This window comes from Microsporum canis, genomic scaffold (genome assembly GCF_000151145.1).
Source record: "Microsporum canis CBS 113480 supercont1.5 genomic scaffold, whole genome shotgun sequence".
Lineage (NCBI taxonomy): Eukaryota > Fungi > Ascomycota > Eurotiomycetes > Onygenales > Arthrodermataceae > Microsporum > Microsporum canis.
In genome coordinates, this window is record NW_003299165.1 from 2,211,360 (window position 1) to 2,235,586 (window position 24,227).

The following is a 24,227-nucleotide window of genomic DNA, read 5'->3' on the forward strand; positions in this document are numbered from 1 at the left end:
TACCGGATAAAGACTTTGAATTGGATAGGCGTTGAGTTAAATTCGGTTTGGCTTATTGGCACTCTCTATGTACAGAGTACGTGGATAGTTGGGGAGCTTGCCAGTCTTCCGACTGCTCATATTATCATTCGATCTATCACTCGGCTGCTGGATTGTAAGTTGGCTAACGTTTCAGTGTCTGCATACTCAGCTTTTTATCTCTGGCTGGTCGACACTTTGATGCTTCTAGGCTTCCGGCAGGCTGCATCATTGGCAGACGGTAGCACCTGTGAACATAATAACAATGGCCTTTCACAAGGGTCTGTTGCAAATGTGACAACCAGCTTCCTGAAAAGGCCGTTCTTAGTTGATTGCGCTACAAAATACTGCCTCACGGTCTTAGCAACTTGCACGCTCTTGAAAACAACAGTCACTATGCAAAGTTAGTCACCGAAACATACTGAACGAAGGACCTCCAGACATTCTTACCGTTGCCGGAATTATATGCCCATGCAATATCAATAGCATCAATCCCTCCTGCGGCCGCGGCAACCTTCTCCCGAAACTGCGTAAAGCTCAGATGATGTCCAAGCAACTTGGCTTTGGAGAACGTCAACCGGCGCCGCTCCCGTGGTATCTGGGTCATCTTTCGAAGCTCTGTATGCCACATGAATTCCTGTACATTAGCAATCGAATATCCCGGCCCAAAACGTCCATACCCAAGCTTAGACGCTATGGCTCGATCGCTCCCGATAAAATCGGCCGCCTGCTCAGAATGCTGGAAAATGATCTCCGCGTACCCCTTGTCAGGATAGATATCAATACTGTATAGCGGGCCTTCGTGGATCTTGGAGGAGAGAAAGCCCAACACATTCCGTGGGAATATTCCTATCACCGTCACCTTGCTAGCTTTGGGCTCTAGAGGCTTCCACTGGAGGCTGACTGCGCCACCAGATGGAAGTAGAACCCGTTCAGCCGAACATGCAACTCTGGTTGGTGAAGGCACTGTCAGAACTGAGGTATCCGGGTGGAGTCCTAACAACTCTCCTAATGCCCTGCTGCGCATATTAACCTGGCTGACACTGTCTTTACTTGAATTGTTGATATCGATAGTGCCAGCCAGTGTCTCATCCTCTTTTGATCTCGCTATATTGGGCGTGCCATTCTGTTTTGGGCTCTTCTTGCTCGTTGCTTCTACCTGCACTGCCATTAGTATGTTCCATTATATACCCCTTCCCTATATCCTGAAATCTGAACCCTCACCTTGATCTTTATCTCCATTTGATCTTGTGGGAGGTCGACGGTACCCTCCATAAATGCAGTGATTATATCATTTGCACCCTTAGCGATCTTATTACAGGGTCTATTAAGCTCGAATTTTTGCAGCTTTTTAATCAGGTAATGTTAGCAATATCAATCACAGGGGCTGGTTGTTAGGAAGGGCTTTCCTCTGGGAATACCTACATGATTGACAATAAGCTGGAGCTTTTCCATAACTTCCATCATAACTTCGTCAATATGTTGAACCATGCCTTCTCCCTGTCCAGCCGCTCTAGTAGCCATGGTGGACTAGCAGGATTTAAGGCAACTATAGGGCCCGGACAGGCCTGTGTGAATTAGATAAACTGGATTTGCGTGGTCAAGTAAAGTCCGTTACAAGAAGAGGTTGTTAAGGATAAGAAGCACAAAGACTTAAGCATGGGAGGATAGCGGAACTTACCTAACAACACAATAACTGAGATTAATTTTAGTAGATATAAGAAGGTCTCACTTGCTAGTTAGTTCTTTTAAGAAACCTCACCCGGTTTTACTGCTAACTGAGATACCATGAAAGTCTTCCCTATATAGCTTTCATCATAACTGAACACGGAATGAAAGTTAATGGCACCTTTGCTTGAATGAAGGTATATTATGCCGGAAGAATGGGTTTCAGATGGTTAAAGAAACAAAAGGGCTTTATGAGTTTTCTTTGCAGGCGATATGAAAGCAAGGTAAAGCAACACTTTCTCCTTTCCTTCACACTACAATATGCTGGTAGCAGCTACAGATCAGATATACTAATGTCAATATAGCTATTATAAATTAGGCTTTGAACCAAAGGCCACTAACTAATATCTGGTTAAAACCACAGATCGCTGGAAGCACATCCAAAGAACCAAGGCCCAAACACTTGCTCGGATATACGCATAAAAAATACTCGACAACACATTTTATGGGTGCAAATCGACGTGCAGGGAAAAACAAGTATCACTGAGGTGACGAACAAATGAAAGATCCCTTAACACATAAATGTTAAAACCAGGATCCGAATAGCCTCCTTCTCAGTTCCTTCGCCATTGCTCGCCTGGTATCCAGTGTTCTCGATGCTGCGTCCATATTCTCCTGGCCTCGACGAACAAGATACCTCATACATTCACCGACTGATCCCCAGACCACTGCCTTGTAAACTCTTGGTTTCATTAGCATCGTGGTGTCAACTTCCTCTCCGTCATGGCAGATTTTGCCTCTGTGTATGAGTTCACAGCTAAGCTCATCAGCCATTCCATATATTTGGCCATATGCCAGGCCAATCTGTGTTTGTCCTGCGTTGTTTTGCTGGTTACGGATATCCTGTGCCCGTTTGACGGAGTAACGGTTGTGTGAGGCAACCAAAAGATCGACTTCTGCGAATGGATGCTCTGAACATGAGTGTGGTTCCGCCAAGGGAGGTGAAGCTGGAGATTTCGGCGAGGCCGTCGAGATATATGGTGTGAGAACGGTATTATATTTTCTCCGTATCAATGCATCAGCCAGGCCGTCGTACGCTGCATCCGTTTCTTCTTTGAGATCCCAGATGTAGTGTCTAGGTTCCGTCCCCAGATATGCGCCCCGGACCAGCTTGACGCCCAGAACGAACCCTTCCTCCTGCGCCATCGACATGTGCTGGGATAGAGTCTTGGGAGTCGACCGGAGGTACGCCTGGTACGTGTTATAAACCAGTGCTCTTTCATTCGCAGTGCTATCGCTGCGGTTGTTATATTTGCGTTGCAGTTCAAGAGCCCAGGCGTCAATGGCTGGTTGAACGGCCTGGTGCTCTGCATCGACTAACAAACGAACATTCCGAGATATTGCCCTTTCACAAATTTCAAGCATGGCTTCCCAAAGCAGTGGAGGCGGAGGTATACCGCGTAGCAGATACTGCAGTGCTTCGCTCCCAGCCCCTGTGAACTTGATGTTTACATATCCCCCTTCACCAGCCAAATCAACTGTCTGAAGGTTCCCGTCTCGCCAGGCTCTGACTTCATACTCCGCGACTTTCTTCTCAACCTCTGCCGGGTCTGCATCTGCCCTGTCTATTGCAAGAGATGCAACTGCCTCCTTTTCATCCAGGACACCTTCTCGTGCATGCCCCAGGATAATACCCGAAAACCCAACTTGCCTTATTTCGTCAATACAGCGTTGGACCTCATGTGGTTTCTCCCCAGCACAGAACTGTGCATAGAGGGTTTTACGCAGGACATAGTTCAGTATGAAATTGCGATCAGGGTTCAGAAGAGGTGACTTGGAATCTGCTATAAAGGACAGAACCTTCATTGCGGATGTCAAGAGGAGAGGAGAAGAGGACATTGCAGTTGTGAGCAAGGAACGGGTAATTGAGGACAGGGACAGCATGGATAAAGGAGAAGCTGCAGCCTGACACTGGGAGGACGAGATATTCGAGAGAGGTGGGCTGGCTGGCTGGAATAGGGAGGCAGCTGTGCGCTGCCTCCCGGGCGTGGACAGGGCGGTTGATGAAGGGGGTGAGGGCAATTTGTCCCTGTGGGCTCCCATATATTTCTCTCCATGATGGTATCTGGGCCAGTTGTAGATGTGATGTGCAGGACGGCACTGACTACCTATTATGAGCCGTGCAGACCTACAGGTGAGATAGAGGTGTTGCTTTGTACTCCATATAATGTTGACACTGGGTATCCCTCCTACGGAGGCCATTCTTCGGTGTAATCCTTCAGCGTAACTCACCGTCCAAAGGGATAGCTTTACTGACCAGGAATATAATCTGTCAAGGCGTAAGAGGGATGTCTGTAAAGCAGTTCAAAGTATTAGAAAATAACTAAAGCCGCCACTGCTGACCCAAACAAACAGTTACCAAAGTATATGGAAAGTAGCAGTAACCAAATCTCGAATCTGCAGAGGAAGCCAAACCCAAGGGAAGAAGAGGATTGTTCTATAGTGTTATATAGCCCAATATCATATACAGTCAGGTGCATTTCTTCAGCTAGTTAGTGACGCAGGAAAAGCCACTTGTCCAGCCAGCAGTTTGGCCTGCTATCAAAACACCAAACCCTTGCAGCCATTCCACATCAAGGACGCAAACCATCCAACAGAAACAAGCTGATAGGTAGGATAGACCCGGGAAAGGCTGGATAGATAAAGTCATAGGTCGCTTTCATGTACATCTACATCGGATAGAAAAAGCCGGACAAGCGGGACACACAACCAGAGGTCGTCCTAGGAGGCAAGGTAGCCTACCCTGTCCATAACATGGCCATGGTCCATGGATCTCCACAACTCTGCTACGATGACGATGCGGAGACATGGTTTTGGTTGACAAGCTCAGGGAAGATAAGAGTTACAAAAGCCGTTTTGTTGCCTTTATGACGCTATGTTTGGTCCATCTAAACGCCGAACTATCGATACATCCACGGCTCGGCTTGGGTGGAAGTCAAACATGGACCTGCTGACCTCTGGGCCAGATCTATATCGACCTCGTACTGCATCTTAGCTGTCTCGTAACCAACGGCATCTGGGGATGTTTTCTCCAAAAACGGACACTAGTTGCGACTGGCCTGCTATGCCGTTGCTACTACCGCCAGGTATTGTGTATTATTTCTTTGACCGTACAAAGATGAGTAGACTGCTGTCTAAGACAAGTTCAAGTGAAGCCTCAACGAAGAGATCGATTATTGGTTGGTTCTAAGGACTAACTAACCACAGCTGAACTGACTCGATCAAAGATACGGAGTCCATCCTACAGGGTAAGTATTGCATCGACTTGTCTACAACTTACCCTCGGGAGCTCATTTCCCAAGGAAGATTAAAACAAGCACCAGAGATTCCAGTTGAAAACAAAAGATGAAAAAAAAAAAATATCACAGTGGGCATAGCTCCTGTTCCGTGGCATTAGATGGTTGAAACAGAACTACCACTGCCATAAAGCAGAATGAAAAAAAGGTGACGTTGAATTCTCCTTGGGTATATGATGAAAATGGGGTACCGCTACTCATTATCGTTCGTCATTATTTTTTTTGGGTCTTTTTTCTCTTTTTATCACGCTGACACCAGAGGAGGGAAGTCCCGTACAAAGCTGAAAGATAGATTAGCGAGCTGTCCATCTTCTCCATATGCTAGGAAGCAGTGGGCCGGTACTTACTGTGCTGGACACACATACCCCGCGGGGTTCTTCTCAAGGTACAGCTGATGGTATTTTTCCGCAGTCCACCACTGCCACTTGCCAGGAGGGTTTAGTTCGGTAGTAATAGGAGCCTTCCACCACCTCCTAGCCACCTGGTCCGTTATGCTCTTGGCGATCTTCAACTGTTCATCATTATGCGCAAATACAGCACTTCGATACTGTGTTCCTGTGTCGCTGCCTTGTCTATCCTTGGTGGTTGGGTCATGCATGGAGTAAAAGAATTCGACAAGCTGCTGGTAGGAGACAAGTGATGGGTCAAACAGTACTTCGAGCGCTTCAGCGTCTGTTCCAATGCAAAAGGCAGGAAGAGAGGAAACGTTAGCCAATTTATCCCAGATAATAACAGAGCACTGATTGCGTTCATCATGGATCTAAAGTGTCCAACAAAATTGATAAAGAGAAAGAAAAAAAAAACATACGGCCTGTCTGTCCTGTGCAAACCTGACGGTACGTCGGCAACTTTGAAATTCCCCCACAGTACCCAACAGAGGCATCTAACAGTCCCTTTCCATTTCGAAACCGTCGACGATATATGTGCTCAACGCCCCAGAAACAACCGGCCGCAAAGGTGGCCTTTTGCGCATTGGCAGGGATATTCTGCTGCTTCACGGCCACTCCGCCAGCAGGCGATTCAGGAATAACAGTCATCTTGAAGGAGCTGGCTGAGAAAGGTCTGAGCAATCGTCGGAAGACAGAGGAAGATATCATCAACTGGTGGTCTTTTTTTTGTTCTGGCCGGAGGATAAGGTATTTATCTATGCTGGTTTGATCGCCGTTTTACCTACTACTATGTATGTAGTTTTCAACCTTGGCAGCAGGTAGTTAATCAAAATGTGAGATCTGACAGGAACAGGGAAGAAGAAGAAAAAAGAAAAGAAGAGAACTTGGTATGAATAGGGAGAGATTCCGAGAGGGCGTCGTTTCCGGTAGTTTTGAGAAGCTTCCCCGGGGCGACTTTTTTTCTGATATCGAGGAACGAGCAAGCCGAAATAAATAGTTCCAGGCAAAGAGCCAAGCTATGGCGGCATTTCTTACGCCATCGGCGGGATGACAAATCTAAAGTTATAACTGTTAATTATTATTGTGGCTTGTTGGTATGAGTGGAAGATGTGGTCGAGATGGAGTTTCGGTAAGTTTAAAGTCGTAAATTCGGAGGTTTCGGTTTGCCCCCTTTGGAATCATCATATACAAGCTAAGTGATGCACAGCCTGGGGTACACTGCCTTGGGAAGATATTCAATGAGCTGCTCGATATCACTAGTTAATAAGCTATGCTATACTCCGTACAAATTGTCCAAAAGTCGCCTTCCATGTACATTCGTCAATTTTCCAAGGACCGAGAATGACTCCGAAAAAAAGGACTGGGGGGCATTAGTTAAAAAAAAAAAACATACTCGTAGGATATTAAAAACGGACCGAGAATAAGAAGAGCTTTCTCAGCTCTCTCCCTTCTTCATCAGCTCCTCCAGTCGCTTCTCCAGCATCCTCCTTCCGTCGAGGGTGTCCCAAACCTCATGCGGTGCTCCCTTGACAATGTCCCATGCAACAAGATTATTCGTAACCTTGGTCAAATCTTCTTGCTTATCGGCCCAGGTCTGGCTTCGTCTTACCTCTCTTCCTGAACTGATGACTACTAAGGGGGTAGACGGGCTTTGGATGTGGCGGGCGCTCGAGATCTCGCTGCTGGTTATGGAATCTGCCACCAGGCTCTCTTGTAGTTGGGCCTTGATGAACTTGCCACCCTGGTAGGCACGCATGCCGCAGACCCGGTCCGCACGAGTCCGTCCTTTGAAGATTGCACCAGCAAGCCTGTCGATTCCTAATGGTGAGAGTATGCCCCGTATCCAGAGCTTTAGTCCTCGGCTTGGCTTGCCTAGGGTATGGAGCAGGTCTTCGTGGAGGGTATCGATAAGCATCATTCCACGAATGTCACGAATATGGCGGCTAGCAAAGATGCGACTGTATATACCCCCGACGCCGGCCGAGACAACAATCCAAGGCCCTTCTTCATCGGCCATGGCCAAGGCCTCAGAGAGGGCATCTGCAGACATGCCGGCTGAGTGCGGGGACGGAGCGTTGTCCGACCAGGCGACTCCCGGACGGTCCCAGTAGCAGTATCGTTTGATTACACCGTGCTGATAGGCTTCGTCGACCCAGTTCTGGAACGTATATTCCACGGGGGCCTCGCCCCCTTCCAAAAGGACTGTAACTGCCGTATCGTTACCGTCTTGCGAAGTGGGACGTTCACCAATACAGTGAAGGTGGACTTGGTACTTGTTATCGTCGACATAATATCTCTGTCCCGGTGCTTGCAACGTGGCGTCCTTTGCGCGCAGACTCAAAGTGGACATGAGTAGGATGCCAACAAGGATGGTAACCGCCATGATCACCATTTGAAGCAGGATAGCAAACCATTCTCCGAGCGACCGACGGGTCTCCTCTCGACCGGTGAGCCGTTCTTCTTCCTCCTTCTTGCTCCGAGCCACCACCTGCGTTTGAGCTACCAGGTAGAGAGAGATAAGCATGGCCCATGCTGCTGATGCGATCCCTATCCAGCCTTCTTCTACCCGAAGGCGTGGGACGCCAAGGGTCAGGAACAGACTGACACTCAGGAGTACCGACAAAGAACTGGCCCATATCGTCATCGGCGTCGATGGGATGGCGAAGAATATCAAGGCAATGAGAAGGTTAGATATCGTCAGAGTGGTGAATGAGAAATCAGAGAAGCCTGACCCTCGGTTACTCATCCCAGGAGGGCTGACGAAGATCGAAACGAGCAACAAAATCCACCAGAGGAGTGATATAAATAACACGGTCAGGGTGAGACCTCGAAGAGCCCGAACACCCCATATATTATACGGCGATACCTGAAGAAGTCGGGATTACGAATTAGCCAGCTTCTTCTTCTTCAAATCCACACCGACGCGACCTTTTAACATACAGCAGGGTCATCTGGATGAAGGTATCCATTTCGTTCAGCTGGTAAGAGACGTGTCCTCTCATCTGCGTCCTGCATTCTCCTATCTCGATTGCCCGTCTCGCTGGCAAAATCCTCATCCTGCCCTTCCTCCCGCCCGTTGTGTCGTAAACCCCAGAGGGGGGACATTGTTAAATCTTTAATTCATATACCGTATACTAGTTAATATAAAGTAATCGGATGGACAGCACTATATACAGCTGTCCGAGAGAAGGCAATCTTGATATAAAGGGTGTCAGAGACTCAACGCGGTTACGGTCTTTTGGAGGGGTGTCCGCTACTTATACCATCCACACCCACCCCCATGTCATACAGGATTGACTTCATAGTAGATTTATAACTATATATAACCGCTAGTTATATCGCCTTGGTTCAGGATATTTCTTGCTTTCTCTGTTGTGGCAAGGAAAAGCATCTTGTTGGAAGGCTCAAAAAAAAGGGTGGTCTTTTATGACGTCACCACGTACCTTAGGTAAGGTTGATATCACGTGATTATTTACACCTGGTTTGTACTAGTCGTATTTAATACGTGTACCGCGCATACTCAATATAATACAGCAACAACCGAATTCTGAATATGAGAAGAGGACGCATGATAAAGTCAAGGTCGAAGAGACGCACATTAATAGTTTGTATATGCTGAACAGACCCGCCATAGCATTATATCTCACTTGAAGGGCTGCCAGGGAAAGGAAAGGTTGCTATTTTGTTCCACCAACGGTGCGGTTGTGACACCTGGCGGACTGCTTCTCGAGATACCCCCTTCTGGACTTGGACAAGAGATAACATGAGTGATCTCCAGAAAACTTTCGTCAAATCGCGGCTTGCTAGGTTTCCACCAGATGTACCGGTGTTTGATGAGCTTAGTGAAGGCCGGGCTGGGCCTGAGGCGTATAGTGAACACCCCGAAGACGATTCCTCGTCCGCATCCTCAACTTCCTCTACTGGGACAATAGTACCATCTCAGAACCAGAAATTGTTTGAACGTGGATCTGGGTACGTTAATAGTCGTCCCCCTTGTGTTGTGCTACGCATACCTATTCTTGTTTTCCGTTGATATATATATATCTGTCCAATTGTTCAGAAAGCTTGATAGAATTTTACATCGGCATAGTCTGATAAGTCAGTTTTTTAAAAGGACACGTTCGAGGTCAAATTTTGCAGCTTCTCCTTGGAAAGACTTCTTCGAGACGGACCTCTTCATTGAGGATGATATCGGTGGCCTCCAGATTAACCACCACGTATACTTCACTTCCCCATCCAAATCAGGGCCTCTATTTGTCACCCATCATGGGGCAGGCTCCTCTGGCCTATCATTTGCCGCCTGTGCTGCAGAAATCAGAAGAATCCTACCGACTGCAGGTGTTTTATCATTAGATGCTAGAGACCACGGACTTACACGATATGATACCGATGGTTCACAAAAGCATGGACAGGACCTAACATTAGACACTTTAAGTCGTGATTTTGTTTATATCATCAATAAAACCAAAGAAAAGATGAAGTGGGATTCTATTCCGCCGCTTATTCTAGTTGGGCATAGTCTTGGAGGAGCTGTGGTTACGAACGTGGCCAGGGGCGGTGAATTAGGCTCAAACGTTTTAGCTTATGCTGTCCTAGACGTTGTAGAAGGTGCGTTAATAGAGAGTCATTCCAATATAAATGCCTTATATCTGGGAATACGATGGCTAATCCGCTTTTCAATCATGGCTATTCAGGTTCTGCCATGGATGCACTTCAAAGTATGGAAACATACCTCTCTACAAGGCCGTCAAGTTTCCCATCTCTTGCCTCGGGAATTGAATGGCAGTACGTATCCTATTCCTTGAGCCGCTCCTCTCCTTTAGTTTAACTATGTGGATTCTTACACTGGTCTAGTACTCGATCTCGAACGATACGGAATACGTCGTCGGCACGGGTATCAGTCCAAGGCCTTCTTCGAGAGGAACCCAACACGGACTCTGATTCAGCTACTTGGAAATGGCGCACAGACTTAGCCAGCACAAAACCTTTTTGGGAGGGTTGGTTCACAGGTCTCAGCAAGAAATTTCTTGAGGCCCGTGGAGGCAAACTGCTGCTTCTGGCTGGAACCGACAGATTAGATAAAGAGTTGATCATTGGGCAAATGCAGGGTATAAATCTCACATCTTTCTCCTTTTCATGGTGGATGGAACAATGTTAACGTATTCCCAACAGGAAAATATCAACTTCAAGTTTTCCCAGAGGCAGGGCATTTTATCCATGAAGATCAACCAGTTAAAACAGCGCAGATTTTGGTAGACTTTTATAAACGAAACGATAGAAGCGCCCTTATCCTACCTCCTAAAGTGAGTGATATGTTAGCTTCGAAGGATAGTGCACAGAAATGGGGGCTTAAGTGAGCTTTCATTGCACTATTTATTGCCAGCTCACTTTGTTTATTATCATCATTATTTTAACAAAGGCGTATATAAGAGCTATATGGTGGTCAGAGAAACATGCGGACTCCAGCGGAAGATAGGGTGAGAGCATAGGGTCTGCTCATATTCTTATCACATCAATTAAATTCTACGAAATAGCTTATATGTGCCCCTATCTTACATTAAACGAAGTGAAGCCGCCTGACGAAAAATGGTTAATAGTTAAATACTGCCAGCAGCCCCAACCACAATGAAAACCAGCACACCCAATTTGCCTTCTGAACACCAGCATAAAACCAGAACGCCGCCCCTTATCATAGTATAGAAAGCGTAGTATGTCGTCAGTGTAAAGGCCAGTTCAGGGGGTGTACGCTCCTCCAGCAATCACCAAGTTCATCCTAGTAAAGGTGACATTAAACACTGGAGTTTTCTTAGTTGGGAATGCGCTGATCTGGTCTGCCGTAACAACTGCATCTTTTCCTTTTTTCTTCTTAGCAGAGTTTCCTTTAGATGTGCCTGATTTAGGTGCCCCAGGCCCCACTGCAACAGAAGTTGCTGTAGATGCTTGATTAGTCGTTCCACTCGTGGAACTTGAGGCATCGATCTTAGTGCCTCCCCCAGACTCACTAAGGACACGGCCTTGCCCAGTAGCTGCTTCACTAGGAGGTCCAGCCACATCCCAGACACGGACTGTACCGTCTGCACCCCCTGATACAAGGACATTTGATTCAGCGCTCCAGGATAACGACCAAATGCTACCCTTAGCATGGCCACGCATGCGTTTCAGTAGCCTTCCAGGGGCAAGATCCCATAAAATAATAGTTCCATGGTCATCAGCAGAAGCAAGAAGTCGTCCATCGTTGCTACATGATACAGCGGTAATGTTTCCCGTATGGCCAGTAAACATACGAACGGCATTACCCGTGCTTACAGACCACATGCGAACAGTATGGTCAGAGCTTGCAGTAAATACGTATGCAGAGTTTGGGTGAAAGCATACGCAATCAACATCCTGATCATGCCCGGCGAAGATACGTTGCTGTCGAATTTTATTTGTAACCCAAAGTCGCGCAGTTTTGTCGTGGCCACCGGAAACGAAGTAATGTCCAAATGGGCCCCAGGACAGGCTCCATACCGGACCAGCATGGCCTTTGTAAACAACGATACACCTCCAAAGGTCAAGAGACCAAAGGCGGATTGTTTGATCAGCGGATGAGGAAAGCAGCCAACGAGCATTGGTTTTGACTTCAGCGTCATCTGGGCTTGCTATAGACGGAGCAAAAGACACAGCATAAACTGGGCCAGAGTGACCGTACAATCTATGGGAATTTTTCGGAGTTGGATCGTCCGAATCGGGATATGTGGCGGGAATGGGGCGCCCATCGAGACTCCAAACACGGATATAAGAATCTTGCATCCCAGCAGCTACAAGAGTGTTGTCTCCAGAAAAATCCATGCAGGTAATTCTAAAAAAGAAAAAAAAAAAACAGGTACAGTCAGCTCCAGCATACCATAAACATGTCGGCCCGTGGGCTCTGCTACATACCCTTGGTTTGCATTATGGAACGTAAACATGCACACGCTGACTCCAGGGGCAACCCCTCCACTTCGACCGTCAATTTTAAATCTGTCACGATTTTCTTTAACTTTCTGGACTTCCATAGCTACGTCCCGCGCAGTAGAAGGGGGGTAAGGGATTTCAGAGCGGGAGGGTGCGTCAAGATCCTCCTCCTTCTTGATCATCTGGTCAAAATGTTGGACAAGAGTTTCTTTGCCGGGTCCAAGGTCTTCCTTAGAATCCTCTTCCTCTAGCTCCCCCCGAACGTCTCCCTCCAAGGCGGTTTCCGGAGGTAGTTGTCCCAATTTAAGCCGTGGAAGAGTTCCAGCTATTCCAGGATTGTCACCAGTATAAGCAGAGCCAGGATGATGACCGGGGATGCCTTCATCCTCAGCGGGTACACCGGCTGAATCTTTGCCCCTAGCCAACATTGCTCCAAAACTGAATCGGTCATCCGAAGCACGGTCCTTTGTAATGATAGTGCAATAGCTGCTCAGCAGGGCAGACATAACAGTTCCGCCCTCTTTGTGCTTAGTTTCGAGAAATTGCATCAGGTTAGAAAAAGCTGGGTTACTCAACGTGAGACGGTACTTGTTCTCGAGATAGAGCTTCGCGATGTGATTGTCCTGAACATGTTCGGGAAGAGCTAGTGTCTGCAATGCACGGATATCGTCTGTGTGTTCGGGAAGAAACAGATTTTTGTTCCCCTCAAAAAACTGACGGCCTTCCAGTGGCGTCATAGACTTGATAAGGTTTAAATATGAGTAGACAAATAGCGGCCAAAGGACACGTCTAAGCTCAGGCTGAAAGAAAATTGGCTGTTAGAAGGGGGCCCATTATAGAATAATATAAGTAAATAGGGTTACCTTGTAAATCTCCAAGTTGTCTTCGACCCATAGTTTCGTTATCTCTGGGATATAACAATGTGTCAGTCTCAAGCTTGATCCAGGTTACTGTAAGGGTTACAAACCAAAGGCTGCCCTGAACTTTGGATGGGTATCACTCGCAACGGGGAGGACTGGCCGTCCGTCGAGCTCTTGATTCGCTGATTCCATCCGGAAAATTGCTTCCGTTCGATTATAACCTTTCTTTGCCAGATAGTCAATAACCTATACGATGAAATATCCATTAGCTTTATACCCTAACTGTCGAATATAAACGTTCTCGTCCAGGCTGATCCATAGCAGTTAACTTCATACGAGACAACAAACAACAAGCAAATCGAAAGCAAAACAAAGAACAAACAGGCTTATAAAACAAAACCCACTATACGATCAAGACTGGAGAGAGATACTGATCGTGTGATAGAGAGGCGGTCCGAAACAGATGACCATCTAGGCGCAGGCGCCCATCCTTTAGGATACTCCATCTTGACTTGAACAATCACTCTCTATCTCGAGCCAGATTTGGTAGCTGTAGGGACTGTGTGTAGTGGAAAAGAGAAGAAGGTAAATAGCAAGAGGGAGGGTATTATGGCTGTCAGTGCGAAGTGGAGGACAAAAAGTGAGGGAGAAATTGAAGTTATAAGGTGTAGAAGGTACATAATTAGTCATCTTTTGACAAAAGGTAGTGACGGCAAAAACAAGCATGCATTTGCCCTGGGTTTATATTCAACAGATGTTTAGAGAGTGAAGCCCAAAACCAGATTCAACTTCACTACAATATCCCAAATAGAGTCAAAATGAGGGAAGTGCTTGTTCTAGCTAAGGGAAGAAGTGTTTCCGGCACAGAGGGCTTTTTTATCAGTGTAGGTATATAAAAGAGATTTCCCGCAGGATATATAAAGGCAGGCGGAAAACAGTCACAAAGAAATAAAACAAAAAGAAGCCCTATTATCCAAAGAACACACCAAAAATACTGCATATATGCAGTATGTATATATATATATATATATAAGATAAAATGAACTTACAATCTGATTTAGGTCCTGTTGGGACACGGGTCCAGGCCGGTTTGGCACCGCTGGTGTACCGCCGCCAGACGAAGGTCCGCTGGATATAGGCTGCTGATGCTGAGAAGGCATCGTAACTCCATTTCCCGGACCAGTGCTGCCGCTCCTGGGCCCAGGGCTGGGTGCTCCAGCAGGTCCTGACATCTTGTCTCCGGTTTGGTATATCTCTTGGTCGTTATGATAATATATATGTCAGTCTGTAGATATTCAGAAATTTAGATGTCCAATCTCTTCGGAACTAAAATATAGCTCATGACCCAAAACACTTGATGGTACAATAGATAATAACATGAAAGATATTAATGCTGTAGTATAAAAAAAGATGCTCAAACTCCGCGATCAAATCGTGATTTTTGGAGGTTCCTTTGGACGTCGCACGTGATCAATTATATTATATTACATAAGCAGACTCTATCAACTTCTACTTTTATATGGAAACCAAAAAGAGAGAATGGAGAGACGTAGAGACGGTAGAGATGGCATCCGACAAGGTGGTCTTCAGCCCTGCTGATCGCATAAAGGAACTAAATGAGGTTGATAAGGTATGCTTGTGGATTCTTACACTGTAAATAGGCTATCATTGACCTGAATATCTAGGATGTAGCTCAAATACTCCAGTCTGCAGGACTCGCCATCCAGTCACTTACCAACAGCGCATCACAAGCCCCAGAGATCTCAGAGACAAGTGGTTCACCTATAGAAGGATCTTTAGATGCCCGTAAAAAGGCATTCAAAGCTGCATGCTCTCGGTATTTTGCCCTTGTCTCGTCTGTAGACGTCAAACTACGCCGACAAGTCTATGCTTTAGAAGAAGCCTCAATAATACGTGCAGAACCTACTGTTCCTTTGAAAACCGGGGATGTTATGGTTGGTGGGACGGGTACAGTTTCACAATCGTCATCTGGGACTGTTAACCCTCTGGAAACGAGCTGGCTGAACAGTCGAAAGGACACAGTAGGGAAAGACAAAGAGGCGGAATTGTGGGCAGAAGCTAGCAGGTTTATGAAGAGTGTTGCATCCAAAGCGCAGAATAATGACGATAATCCATCGGCACCTGCTGATGCTGGTGGGAAACAGGCCATGGACATGGATTGATATGACTTGACCATCTAATAATGATTGACCAACAAGGAAACCATGACACTTGGGGAGCCGCTACCTACTTATTCCCACGATTCAGACCGCTTGGTTTGATAACCTTGCGCCTACTAGATAGCATTAAAAAGAATACGCATCCTTTGAAGGCTGCGTACAACCCGAGCCCACCATATTTACATACAAAATTGTTTGGACAACTTCTAGCATGTGGTATCTTACCAACAACATATGAGATAGGTCAGTGAGAAGGTTGTTGGTTGGAATAATGACTTCAGATAAGTGAGGGGCCGGCTACAAGAACGTCCTGGCCCAATAAGCCATATCAATTTTATAAGCCTTCAGAATGAATCCTGTATCCGGGAACTTCGAATATAATTCGTCCGTATTGACACTCATGACTCCCGGCATAAAACAGTGTGATCGTTAAAGTTCAACGTTTACATATGGTTCGTGTCTATATACAATAATGGCAGAGCCGTGGCCTCCATTTCCATGTTCAGCAAGCCCATGAATAGGGTTAACCATATTCATAGACACTAGCAACCATAGATTTCTCTTCTCTATTTCATCATTGCATTGATCACATTTCGGTGGGCAGATTTCTCTTCATTCGTCTCAGAAAGGGGTTGTAGGCCTGGAAGTAAATCACATTAGTATTCATAGTTATAGCAGACACTTATTTATGTAGTCATATAGGTCTAGACTCACTTCTAAGCTCAGAAACAACATCTTTCGCTTTACCGAAATAGACTTCCTCTAATTAGAATTACTGATGTTAGCATATATGGTGTAGGAAAAAGTAGAACTTGGAATCCATACGTAACAAGTTCCTCATCTTAAATTCCATGTCCTCAACCAAGCGACCCACGTTTGCTACATGGCTCTCATCCCCATTCGCGGCCAGGTCGGTTTCGATTTGTCTCGTCATATTGCCGCTCAGGTCCATCTCACCAAGAGTATCAGAGCCAGTAGATAGGTGGAGGATAACAGTGCTCGTAAGTTTATAGTGGCATGTTCTTCCACGCTCAGCAGCTTCAAAAACGTGGATACTGTCCCAGGCACCTGAATTCTTGGAGCCGGGGGTGATTCCTAAACAGGAGGAGAAAGAACATATCAGTCCGTGACTGCTACTAGCACGGTATCTCGCCTCGACCTGAATTACCTTTCTTCAGCAGCACCACACCAGCAAACCCATCATCAAGATCCCAAAAGTAAACGCTCCCCACTCCACCATCATAATAGAGGTCTCGATAGATATCAAATGATTTGTTGGCTTCAATCTCTAGCTTCCTCACTCGCTCACTCGGCACCGTTCCATCTTCAATTGGTGGGTCGAATTCGTTACTCCATGGACTTCGGTAGCTATCTCCATCACGATTATAGTCACAGAGCAAGTAGTCACGCTTGGAATGGGGACATCGCCGGACTTCAAGTGGTTGGTCGACGGATGCAAGGAGATCTTCTGTCAAGTCGGGAACGAGCGTAGTGATGTTAAGCAAATTCTCTTTTGTGTTTCGTGGGGAAAGGCGGCGGAGAAGGTCTCTGTTTCATTAAAGAATCAATATTAGAACGTCTGCGTATTCGGTGTTGGTTGATTTCTTGATAATATGCTGGGAGGTTGCCTATCCGAGTCGGCGGGGGAGGGAGGCCTGGATATAAAGCAGGGAGACGGCCGGTTAACTTACAAAGCACTGTCAAATTGTGTGTCCGCCATGGCTCTAGTAGGAAGAAGAGAAACAAAGCGATCCTGGAATTCGAGTATGAAGTCTGGGGTGGGCGAACTTTTTGATATAAATGATGTAAATAAAGATGATGAACCTAACTGGATCGTTAGGTGTGTGGCAAGAGATGTTTTGGTGTGTCTGCACCACCATCTTTACTGAAAAACTCCCAGGACGTTAACTATTAAGTATAAATATTTAATCCGTGTCATATCATCATTAGCCTATGCAGCCTATCTCGGAACCAGGGCCCAGGTAGTATTTAATTATACAATGTTTAGAAGGAAAAATCGCTATAATCACTAAAGACATGCCCCGCAGCATCTTCGCTCGCTCCAACAGCAAAGGCTGGTGTACCTTTTTCAGTCTCCGCTGAAGATTTTTGAGCGAGTGGATCACTACCAGCAAATGATTCTGCAAATAACTGATCAATGTCAGGGAAATCATCGTCGGGGCTATCTTGAGATGGATATATGTTACCGTTGTTGAGACCAAACGAACCAGACGCCTGGGTACACATCAACGATAGTCGGGACTCGGGCGGAGCGTCCCGGCGTATTTCCCGTTGCTGGTCGGATGAGTTAGTGGCAAGTTCAGTGTCAACAGAACAATGCTGTTCGTCATTATCAGAAGTTGGTGATGGCACTCCTTTGCTTGGCTCCCAATTATCGATATCGGATGGAAGGTAAGGCTCATACTTTTCGGCACAGTTGAAACCGTATTCTGACATTTCACGAGCTGCTTTTGCCAAATTTTGTGTCAGATTCGTATGCGGCACGTCTACTGTTGGCCGACAGAATCTTTGGAGAACAGGGTAAACATCCAGTCGAGGGAAGCGCATAACCTGTGGAGAAGTTCCAGCAACGGTCTGAAAGTTTCGCCGCAGCTCGAGTGTCTGGCTCGGGGTAAGGGTCACCTCGTTCAATGGCGGAAGTTCTGCAAGCTCTGGGCTTGGTTCACGATATTCAGACACGCTCTTTCGGTTATTGCGCTTCTTATCAATGCTTGTCAGAGTTAGGGCGTTAGTAAATCCTGTTTCGACCCCATCAGGCATATGGAATTTCTTCGGGGGCCTCTTGGGAACGCGGCCACGCTTTGTAGGCACCGGTAGCTCAGTCTGAGAGTTTTCGCTTGGTATTTCGATTCGTTTTTCATCAACACAAGGCTGGATATCACGAGGTATAATCCGGGGAGATTTATCCTCGTGAAACGTAAAGCGAGATCCAGAAGCAATTATCTGTTGCATCTTCTCGTAATTATCCTTTGCTCTGAAGTATTTCTCTTCTTCTTTGCCTTCCATTAGCAAGAGAACAACTTTTCCTGTGCGTTTTCTTCCAGTTCTCCCCATTCTTTGCAACATCCGAATAGGCGAGGCTGATGAATCGTAACAAATGATAAGATCGACTTCTCCAATATCAAGGCCTTCTTCTCCAATAGAAGTAGCAACGATGGTATTGTATGTTCCTTCCTTGAACTTCTTAATAATTTCTAGCTGCTTCTTCTGGTCCATGCCCTCAGAGCCTTTGGCACTGGCCTGGCCAACAAAAACATGTGGCAGTATAATTGGAGCGTGTTTTTTGAGCACCCTGACAATTTCCTCTGCACTGTCTCGGAAATGGCTGAACACCATCACCCGAGTCTTGGGGGGTGCGCCCCCGTGGCTATTTGCATCTGCGTCCAAAAAATGGTTCAAAATAACCCGTTTGAGATACTCCAGCTTAGGATGACCAATAAAATCCTCGTCTGCCATTTTCGACCGTAAAGTAGTCATCATGGATTTAAAATTTCCGTCATCCAAGATCTGCCGTGCGTATTTCCCTCCTTTTCCTTGACTACCATCTGTAGGGCCGTCACAAAAGGATACCAAATTACGATAAAATGGTCCAACACCGTGGTACTTAAGAAGTTCGATTGCATGAGCAAGGCTGGCTAGGACTGTAAATATGCTATTGACCATTCCTTTTAGGCCCCAGTTAGCATTTCTACCGGCCGGAGACATCATCCATTTTTTTCTAGCTTCAGTTAACCCAAAGGGAGTAAGGGACATTGGGTCGTCTCCCCAGTAGGCATTGAGGCCATGAAGCTTCTCGACAACAGGCTTCAGTGCTTTAGAAAACCGGTCCATGCATAGCTTCATATCGTCGGAGTTAGAGAAAGAAATAGTCTCCACATTTTTAGCATGGACATACTCTCGTATATCAAGAGATTCTTCGGTACGGATTTCAACCCTTGAAATATTTAAACCATCGATTACTTCTTGGACCGTTTCCACAGTTGACCCCGGAGTTGCAGTTAGCGCCAGAATCCTGAAGCTAGTATTGAACCGTTGTATGAACTTCACAACCTCGACGTATACATATGCGCCTGTTGCGCGATGTGCTTCGTCAACAACTAAAAGCACAATTCTTTTTGGATCAGCAACGCCGCTCTTGAGATCATTAATGAGAGTTTGAGGTGTCATGAAGAAGACACGTTTTGATTGCCATTCCAATCCTCGTAAGCCGGGAGGCACGTTTCCGGTAAGCATTGTGGTTTGAGAGCGAGGAATTCCAACGATATTAAAGCATGCATCAACCTGCTGGGAGACCAATGGTTTTGTTGGGGCAACGAATACAATCTGAGCGTCCTGTGTCCATCGAAACCAGTTTAACATAACAGTTGCAGCAATAAACGTCTTTCCCAAGCCGGTTGGTAAGGCAACAAGAAGATTATGAAATAGGCCACGCTGAGAAATATTATACTGATAGTCACGTTTCTTCCCCAGATTCATCGGGAAAATCCAAGTCCCCAAAGCTTCGGGGTTGAGGGTATGATGTGTCGGAGCCTCATTTTGGCTGGCTAGGGGCCAAGACCGCGAGACCGATTGGGATGGAGATTGATTCCTTGCAATACCACCAAATAACGTAGTCTGACGAAAGCTTTGTTGTTGGGAGCTTGTTTGTCGCCTCTGTGATGATTGGTATGCTGCCTGGGGTGGATTTATTGGTGTCCCATTCTTATGTGCTTGACGAGGAGAGGATATTGGAGATGAGTCAAACACGTCCGGGATATCATTAGGGTCAAAGTCCAATCCTAGCGCGGCCAAATCCAGTCGATTGTCTGTTGCTGCTGGGGAAGAGGTAACATGATTCTTTGGCCGGGGACTATCTGCATTGCGATTGGCTATCCTTGTCCTACTAACTGATGTCTCCTCCTTTAGAGATTTAAGGGATTCACGGATGGCTGTCTTAATATCTTCATCTGAGCCATCCTCCTCTTTCTGGTTACCAGAATCATTATCCGATCCCACCTGAGAAGAGATGGGAGGAGGGGTAGGAACTAGCCTTGTTGTTTTTGGAGGATATGGTTGGGGTTGGGGCTGGGGCTTCTTCCATCGTGGACCACGGATCCTTGAAGGACTTGATGAGGGCTGAGTTAACTGCGTAACAAAAGTCGGCTCCTGGTTAGTATAATATTTGGGTTGGTATACTTTAGGATTGTTCGCAGGCTGCTTTGCCGATTCCTTCCTGGTTTTGTGGGTAGAGCCCTTTTGGGATGGCAGTTCATCATCAGATTCATCATCAGAATCCTTCTGCGATTCACCGCTGAGACCTATATCAATTCCATCGTTGTCATTAACGCTATCCTCCCCTGTCTCTTCTTCTTCCGCCTCCTCGGCCTGGCTACTTATGCCCGTAGGGGAAGATATGGGAGGGTTGTATACACGTCGCCGTTTTGCTGGTCGAGGGCTTTCAGAAAAGTTTGAAGGGTCCGAATCGGCGTAAAGGGCTTCATCGGAGTCTGACAGAGCTGTAACCATCACTTTTTGGCATTATATTGATCTTAACAAGTGCCTTAGCTGAGTCCTGGTTTTTCTAAAGCGAAGACGTTCGCGTTAACCAATAAACGCGAAACCACGTGACACCTTCACCATTGATATGTGCGCTTGATTAACCAATTAAATCCAAGTAAAACTCAGAATTGTTGTTTGTATAATCGTGCATAACCACTAATAACGTACACAAACCAGCCGCAAAAGTCCATCCAGGAACTCTTGTATATACTGCACTTCTATTGTTACATGCTTTATAGTCCCTCTTTTGCAAGCATATCTAATCCGGTATAGTTAGAATCTTGGAGCCATATCGAACATTATATAACCAACTTACCTGCAATATCGAGATAGAATGCCACAGCATTGAATCTATAAGCCACAAAGGAACCAGTTAACCACTGATATCCAATTTGGCGTCCTTCAGGGCGTGATATGACTTACTTCTTTTTATTACCAGTCAGCTCGGCAGCAAACCATTTAAGGCGATTTGTCCAATTGATCAAATCAAGATGACTGACTCCAACTAGTGTTCCCTTGTAGCACCCCCATTTGCTGCTTGAAACGCTGACAAGGCCATCGTTCGGCCCCTCTTCCTTGTCTAGTATTCGCCGTGACTGGCTAAATATTGACCAAGTCTCGGGGGATAATACGGCACCATATGAGTAATACCTACGCTATTGTTAGCAGATTGTTTACTAAGTGGTTTAGCATCATATGGACTCGAACTTAACACCATCCACATTCACAACGTCTCGATTAAAAGTTTGGGCTAGGTACTTGCGAGTAAGCTGCTTGAATGCTCCGTTTTCTAAGCCCAGTCGGTCAAGTATAAAGTAAGCCTGGGAAAGCCGTTCCTCTATCACTAGTAAGTTATTATCTCCTGGGGGGACTTGTCGATTTACAAACCACCAAGCCATTCAAGCGTATAGTCGGCTACTGCAGAGCCTATATAAATTAGTTAGACATTATTAGTACATATACCCAGTTCAAGAGTAGAGTATATACCAACCTTGATGGGGAGTGGCGATAGTCGTCAATGAAACAACCTCGAATGTCGTTGGCCGTAGCTTGCTGATCATATATCTGGCATCCAATCCACTTAACCAAATGCATTCACAAGTTAGTGAAAGTAGCATAGCGTATAGATCTGATATTGACAGCGTACCCCTAATGAAAAAGGTAAGTTGGTTTTCCTCAAAGGGGGTATTAGAGAACCATACCATGCTATGTCTGTATGGCCAATTCAGTCAGTCACGCGGTAACTAAGAAGCCTTAAATTAAACCACCTCAGTGGACGGCCAAAAAATGGATAGGCAATTGAATGTAGAAGAACTAAACTCACGCAATAATGTTAACCTTTCTGCCTTGTGCACGACTCTCAATCCCTCGCATCAGCTCCTCCGCACGATGTTCTATCGAAGCTGACGGGGAGACAGGGGCAGTAATAACCTCCACGCCATTGATAGAATAGGCATCTTTAATTCCTCTCCAGTAATGAATGGCCGGTAAGGCTCGTTTTGCGATTCGCAGTTCATCAAAACCTAGAAGGCCGTGGGCTAATACTATGGGATTCTTTGGTTTTACTATCTCGAGCAAAAATAAGGCATTCATGTATCGCATATCAGTCAGAGTCTGGAGATCTGCAGTTTATCTTGCTCTAAAGGGGTATATAATATTGAGCACTCACGATATGAGTCTCGAATGTTTGCATATTCATCTTCAATTAGGTGGCCGAGTCCGGCAAGACGGCGGTCCAACAGTCGACTTGTCCGCTTTGTATCGAAGAAAATGGACCTACGGGATTGAGAACGTCCTGATAGATAGAATAATGGCTTTAATTGTCTCGTACTGGAACCGTGTATCCCCACCCTTGCAGCTCTCATGTCTTCCCTTAAGGTATTGGGATCAGGTACGATGAGGTCACAGCTAAAAAAACTAACCCTTGACAACGCTCCGGGCTGAAAGGCGTTAGCACTTAAATAATAGTCGAAGAGAAAGTATGAAATATGGCTTTCTGGTAGACGAAGTGGGATATAGCTTGTTGAATAGCTGACAAGGGATGTATGTTTCATGTGACGCATGTACCCAGGAAACCAAAAGGCAAAAAAGTATCGTAGGCTGCAAAGCTATCTATTTCTATTCATAGCTCACTTTCAACAGATATTCCGTGTAAAAGGCACAGAACAACACCCGTAAATATCTCCATGCCTACCACAATCAATTATAAATCCCTTGAGCGTCCAGCAAATGGCGCAAATTACCACAGCAAAATAAATAATAGGAAAAAAAAATTCAAATGACCCCGAACGGAGGAATAAGAATCTCCAGTCTCAACCAAGCCGTTAAACATAAATCAAGCCAGTGCGATCTAAGCTTTCTTAACTAGTTTCTCGGGGACCTGAGGATTGACGTCTAAAACGGCCTTGATGAGGTCGTCTACAACCTTGTCACCCTTTCCTTGGCCGGATTTTTTGATTTCGAGGAGCTGGGCTTCAGCATCCTTATTTGCTTCGTTTTCGGCTTTCTTATTTCCGCTCGAATGCTGGAGAAGGAGATAATATCAGCTTAGTCTGTATATATTTTCTGAACACCTATTCCCTTGGTTATGGGGGAGAGGAAACGAGTGTCCCGCCGCATTTCCACCAGAGAGAATTATATTACCTCAGCCTCGAACTTCCGGAATTCCTCCTCCTTATGTTTCTTGTAATCTTCGATTTCCTTTTGTGCCTCAGTCTTTGCGTCCTTTATTCGTTTTGTACGGTCTGGATGGGTAGGGCGTTAGGGCGTGTCCTGCAGGTTACAGCATGGTGTTGCGGGATAGGATGAACTGACATTCTCTAGCTAGATGAAGAGTTAGCCAAAGCTATGTGCTAGATCTAGAGAGACTTCAAGGGCAAACCGTACCATCCTGAACTATCTTCTGAGCTTCCCTTTCTGCCTATCCATCTGATGTTAGCTGGGGATGTTACCGGAGGTGTAAGGCATCAGGCAGTCATACATCGAGGAGGGTCTGAATTCCTGCGGAGTTTTGTGCAGCCTAAAAACACCCCCCATTGTCAGCCTTATTAACCAGTATTGTAGCTGCCAAAGAGCGATATCCCGTACCATACTTGAATCTCTTCTCTCCTAGTTGCGCCGGAATGGAGTGGAATGGTCCTGAAGTGCCGTCATTGAAGCCGGCCTTTTCGCCCTTTAAGAAGCGCCCGCAGCCCCAACTAAAACCCACGTGACTATAGCAAGAACCTTTGATGAGAGAAAAGCTTGGAGATAAAGAAAAGC

General features: G+C 46.0%; 11 protein-coding genes across 11 annotated transcripts; 2 read left to right on the forward strand and 9 right to left on the reverse strand.

Moving 5' to 3' along the window:
* Nucleotides 1-194: 194 nt before the first annotated feature.
* MCYG_05906 (uncharacterized protein) lies at nt 195-1,542 on the reverse strand (the record flags this gene model as incomplete). Its single annotated transcript, XM_002845991.1, has 4 exons — nt 195-412; nt 469-1,177; nt 1,243-1,365; nt 1,444-1,542. The coding sequence occupies 4 exons, from the start codon at nt 1,540-1,542 to the stop codon at nt 195-197; spliced, it is 1,149 nt and encodes a 382-aa protein (XP_002846037.1).
* Nucleotides 1,543-2,271: 729 nt separating this feature from the next.
* Nucleotides 2,272-3,552, reverse strand: MCYG_05907 (proline oxidase PrnD; the record flags this gene model as incomplete). Its single annotated transcript, XM_002845992.1, has 1 exon — nt 2,272-3,552. One exon carries the CDS (start codon nt 3,550-3,552, stop codon nt 2,272-2,274), a length of 1,281 nt encoding a protein of 426 aa, XP_002846038.1.
* A 1,734-nt stretch (nt 3,553-5,286) lies between these two features.
* MCYG_05908 (peptide methionine sulfoxide reductase msrB/msrA) lies at nt 5,287-6,079 on the reverse strand (the record flags this gene model as incomplete). The annotated part of the gene is made up of 3 exons (XM_002845993.1): nt 5,287-5,323; nt 5,390-5,714; nt 5,851-6,079. 3 exons carry the CDS (start codon nt 6,077-6,079, stop codon nt 5,287-5,289), a joined length of 591 nt encoding a protein of 196 aa, XP_002846039.1.
* A 787-nt stretch (nt 6,080-6,866) lies between these two features.
* MCYG_05909 (uncharacterized protein) lies at nt 6,867-8,536 on the reverse strand (the record flags this gene model as incomplete). Its single annotated transcript, XM_002845994.1, has 2 exons — nt 6,867-8,297; nt 8,372-8,536. The coding sequence occupies 2 exons, from the start codon at nt 8,534-8,536 to the stop codon at nt 6,867-6,869; spliced, it is 1,596 nt and encodes a 531-aa protein (XP_002846040.1).
* Nucleotides 8,537-9,194: 658 nt separating this feature from the next.
* On the forward strand, nt 9,195-10,788 carry MCYG_05910 (carboxylesterase-mitochondrial 37S ribosomal protein YmS2; the record flags this gene model as incomplete). The annotated part of the gene is made up of 5 exons (XM_002845995.1): nt 9,195-9,403; nt 9,558-10,039; nt 10,126-10,216; nt 10,286-10,539; nt 10,604-10,788. 5 exons carry the CDS (start codon nt 9,195-9,197, stop codon nt 10,786-10,788), a joined length of 1,221 nt encoding a protein of 406 aa, XP_002846041.1.
* A 376-nt stretch (nt 10,789-11,164) lies between these two features.
* Nucleotides 11,165-13,733, reverse strand: MCYG_05911 (transcription initiation factor TFIID subunit 5; the record flags this gene model as incomplete). Its single annotated transcript, XM_002845996.1, has 5 exons — nt 11,165-12,272; nt 12,353-13,167; nt 13,231-13,274; nt 13,335-13,473; nt 13,659-13,733. 5 exons carry the CDS (start codon nt 13,731-13,733, stop codon nt 11,165-11,167), a joined length of 2,181 nt encoding a protein of 726 aa, XP_002846042.1.
* A 1,058-nt stretch (nt 13,734-14,791) lies between these two features.
* MCYG_05912 (conserved hypothetical protein) lies at nt 14,792-15,410 on the forward strand (the record flags this gene model as incomplete). The annotated part of the gene is made up of 2 exons (XM_002845997.1): nt 14,792-14,857; nt 14,913-15,410. The coding sequence occupies 2 exons, from the start codon at nt 14,792-14,794 to the stop codon at nt 15,408-15,410; spliced, it is 564 nt and encodes a 187-aa protein (XP_002846043.1).
* Nucleotides 15,411-15,973: 563 nt separating this feature from the next.
* MCYG_05913 (F-actin-capping protein subunit beta) lies at nt 15,974-17,127 on the reverse strand (the record flags this gene model as incomplete). The annotated part of the gene is made up of 5 exons (XM_002845998.1): nt 15,974-16,047; nt 16,122-16,169; nt 16,233-16,502; nt 16,576-16,955; nt 17,099-17,127. The coding sequence occupies 5 exons, from the start codon at nt 17,125-17,127 to the stop codon at nt 15,974-15,976; spliced, it is 801 nt and encodes a 266-aa protein (XP_002846044.1).
* Nucleotides 17,128-17,411: 284 nt separating this feature from the next.
* Nucleotides 17,412-20,933, reverse strand: MCYG_05914 (helicase C-terminal domain-containing protein; the record flags this gene model as incomplete). Its single annotated transcript, XM_002845999.1, has 2 exons — nt 17,412-19,080; nt 19,324-20,933. 2 exons carry the CDS (start codon nt 20,931-20,933, stop codon nt 17,412-17,414), a joined length of 3,279 nt encoding a protein of 1,092 aa, XP_002846045.1.
* A 266-nt stretch (nt 20,934-21,199) lies between these two features.
* Nucleotides 21,200-22,831, reverse strand: MCYG_05915 (triacylglycerol lipase; the record flags this gene model as incomplete). Its single annotated transcript, XM_002846000.1, has 8 exons — nt 21,200-21,225; nt 21,283-21,317; nt 21,390-21,617; nt 21,675-21,825; nt 21,855-21,893; nt 21,958-22,046; nt 22,291-22,531; nt 22,636-22,831. The coding sequence occupies 8 exons, from the start codon at nt 22,829-22,831 to the stop codon at nt 21,200-21,202; spliced, it is 1,005 nt and encodes a 334-aa protein (XP_002846046.1).
* A 485-nt stretch (nt 22,832-23,316) lies between these two features.
* On the reverse strand, nt 23,317-24,002 carry MCYG_05916 (vacuolar ATPase; the record flags this gene model as incomplete). The annotated part of the gene is made up of 4 exons (XM_002846001.1): nt 23,317-23,490; nt 23,610-23,710; nt 23,853-23,878; nt 23,947-24,002. The coding sequence occupies 4 exons, from the start codon at nt 24,000-24,002 to the stop codon at nt 23,317-23,319; spliced, it is 357 nt and encodes a 118-aa protein (XP_002846047.1).
* Nucleotides 24,003-24,227: the final 225 nt, after the last annotated feature.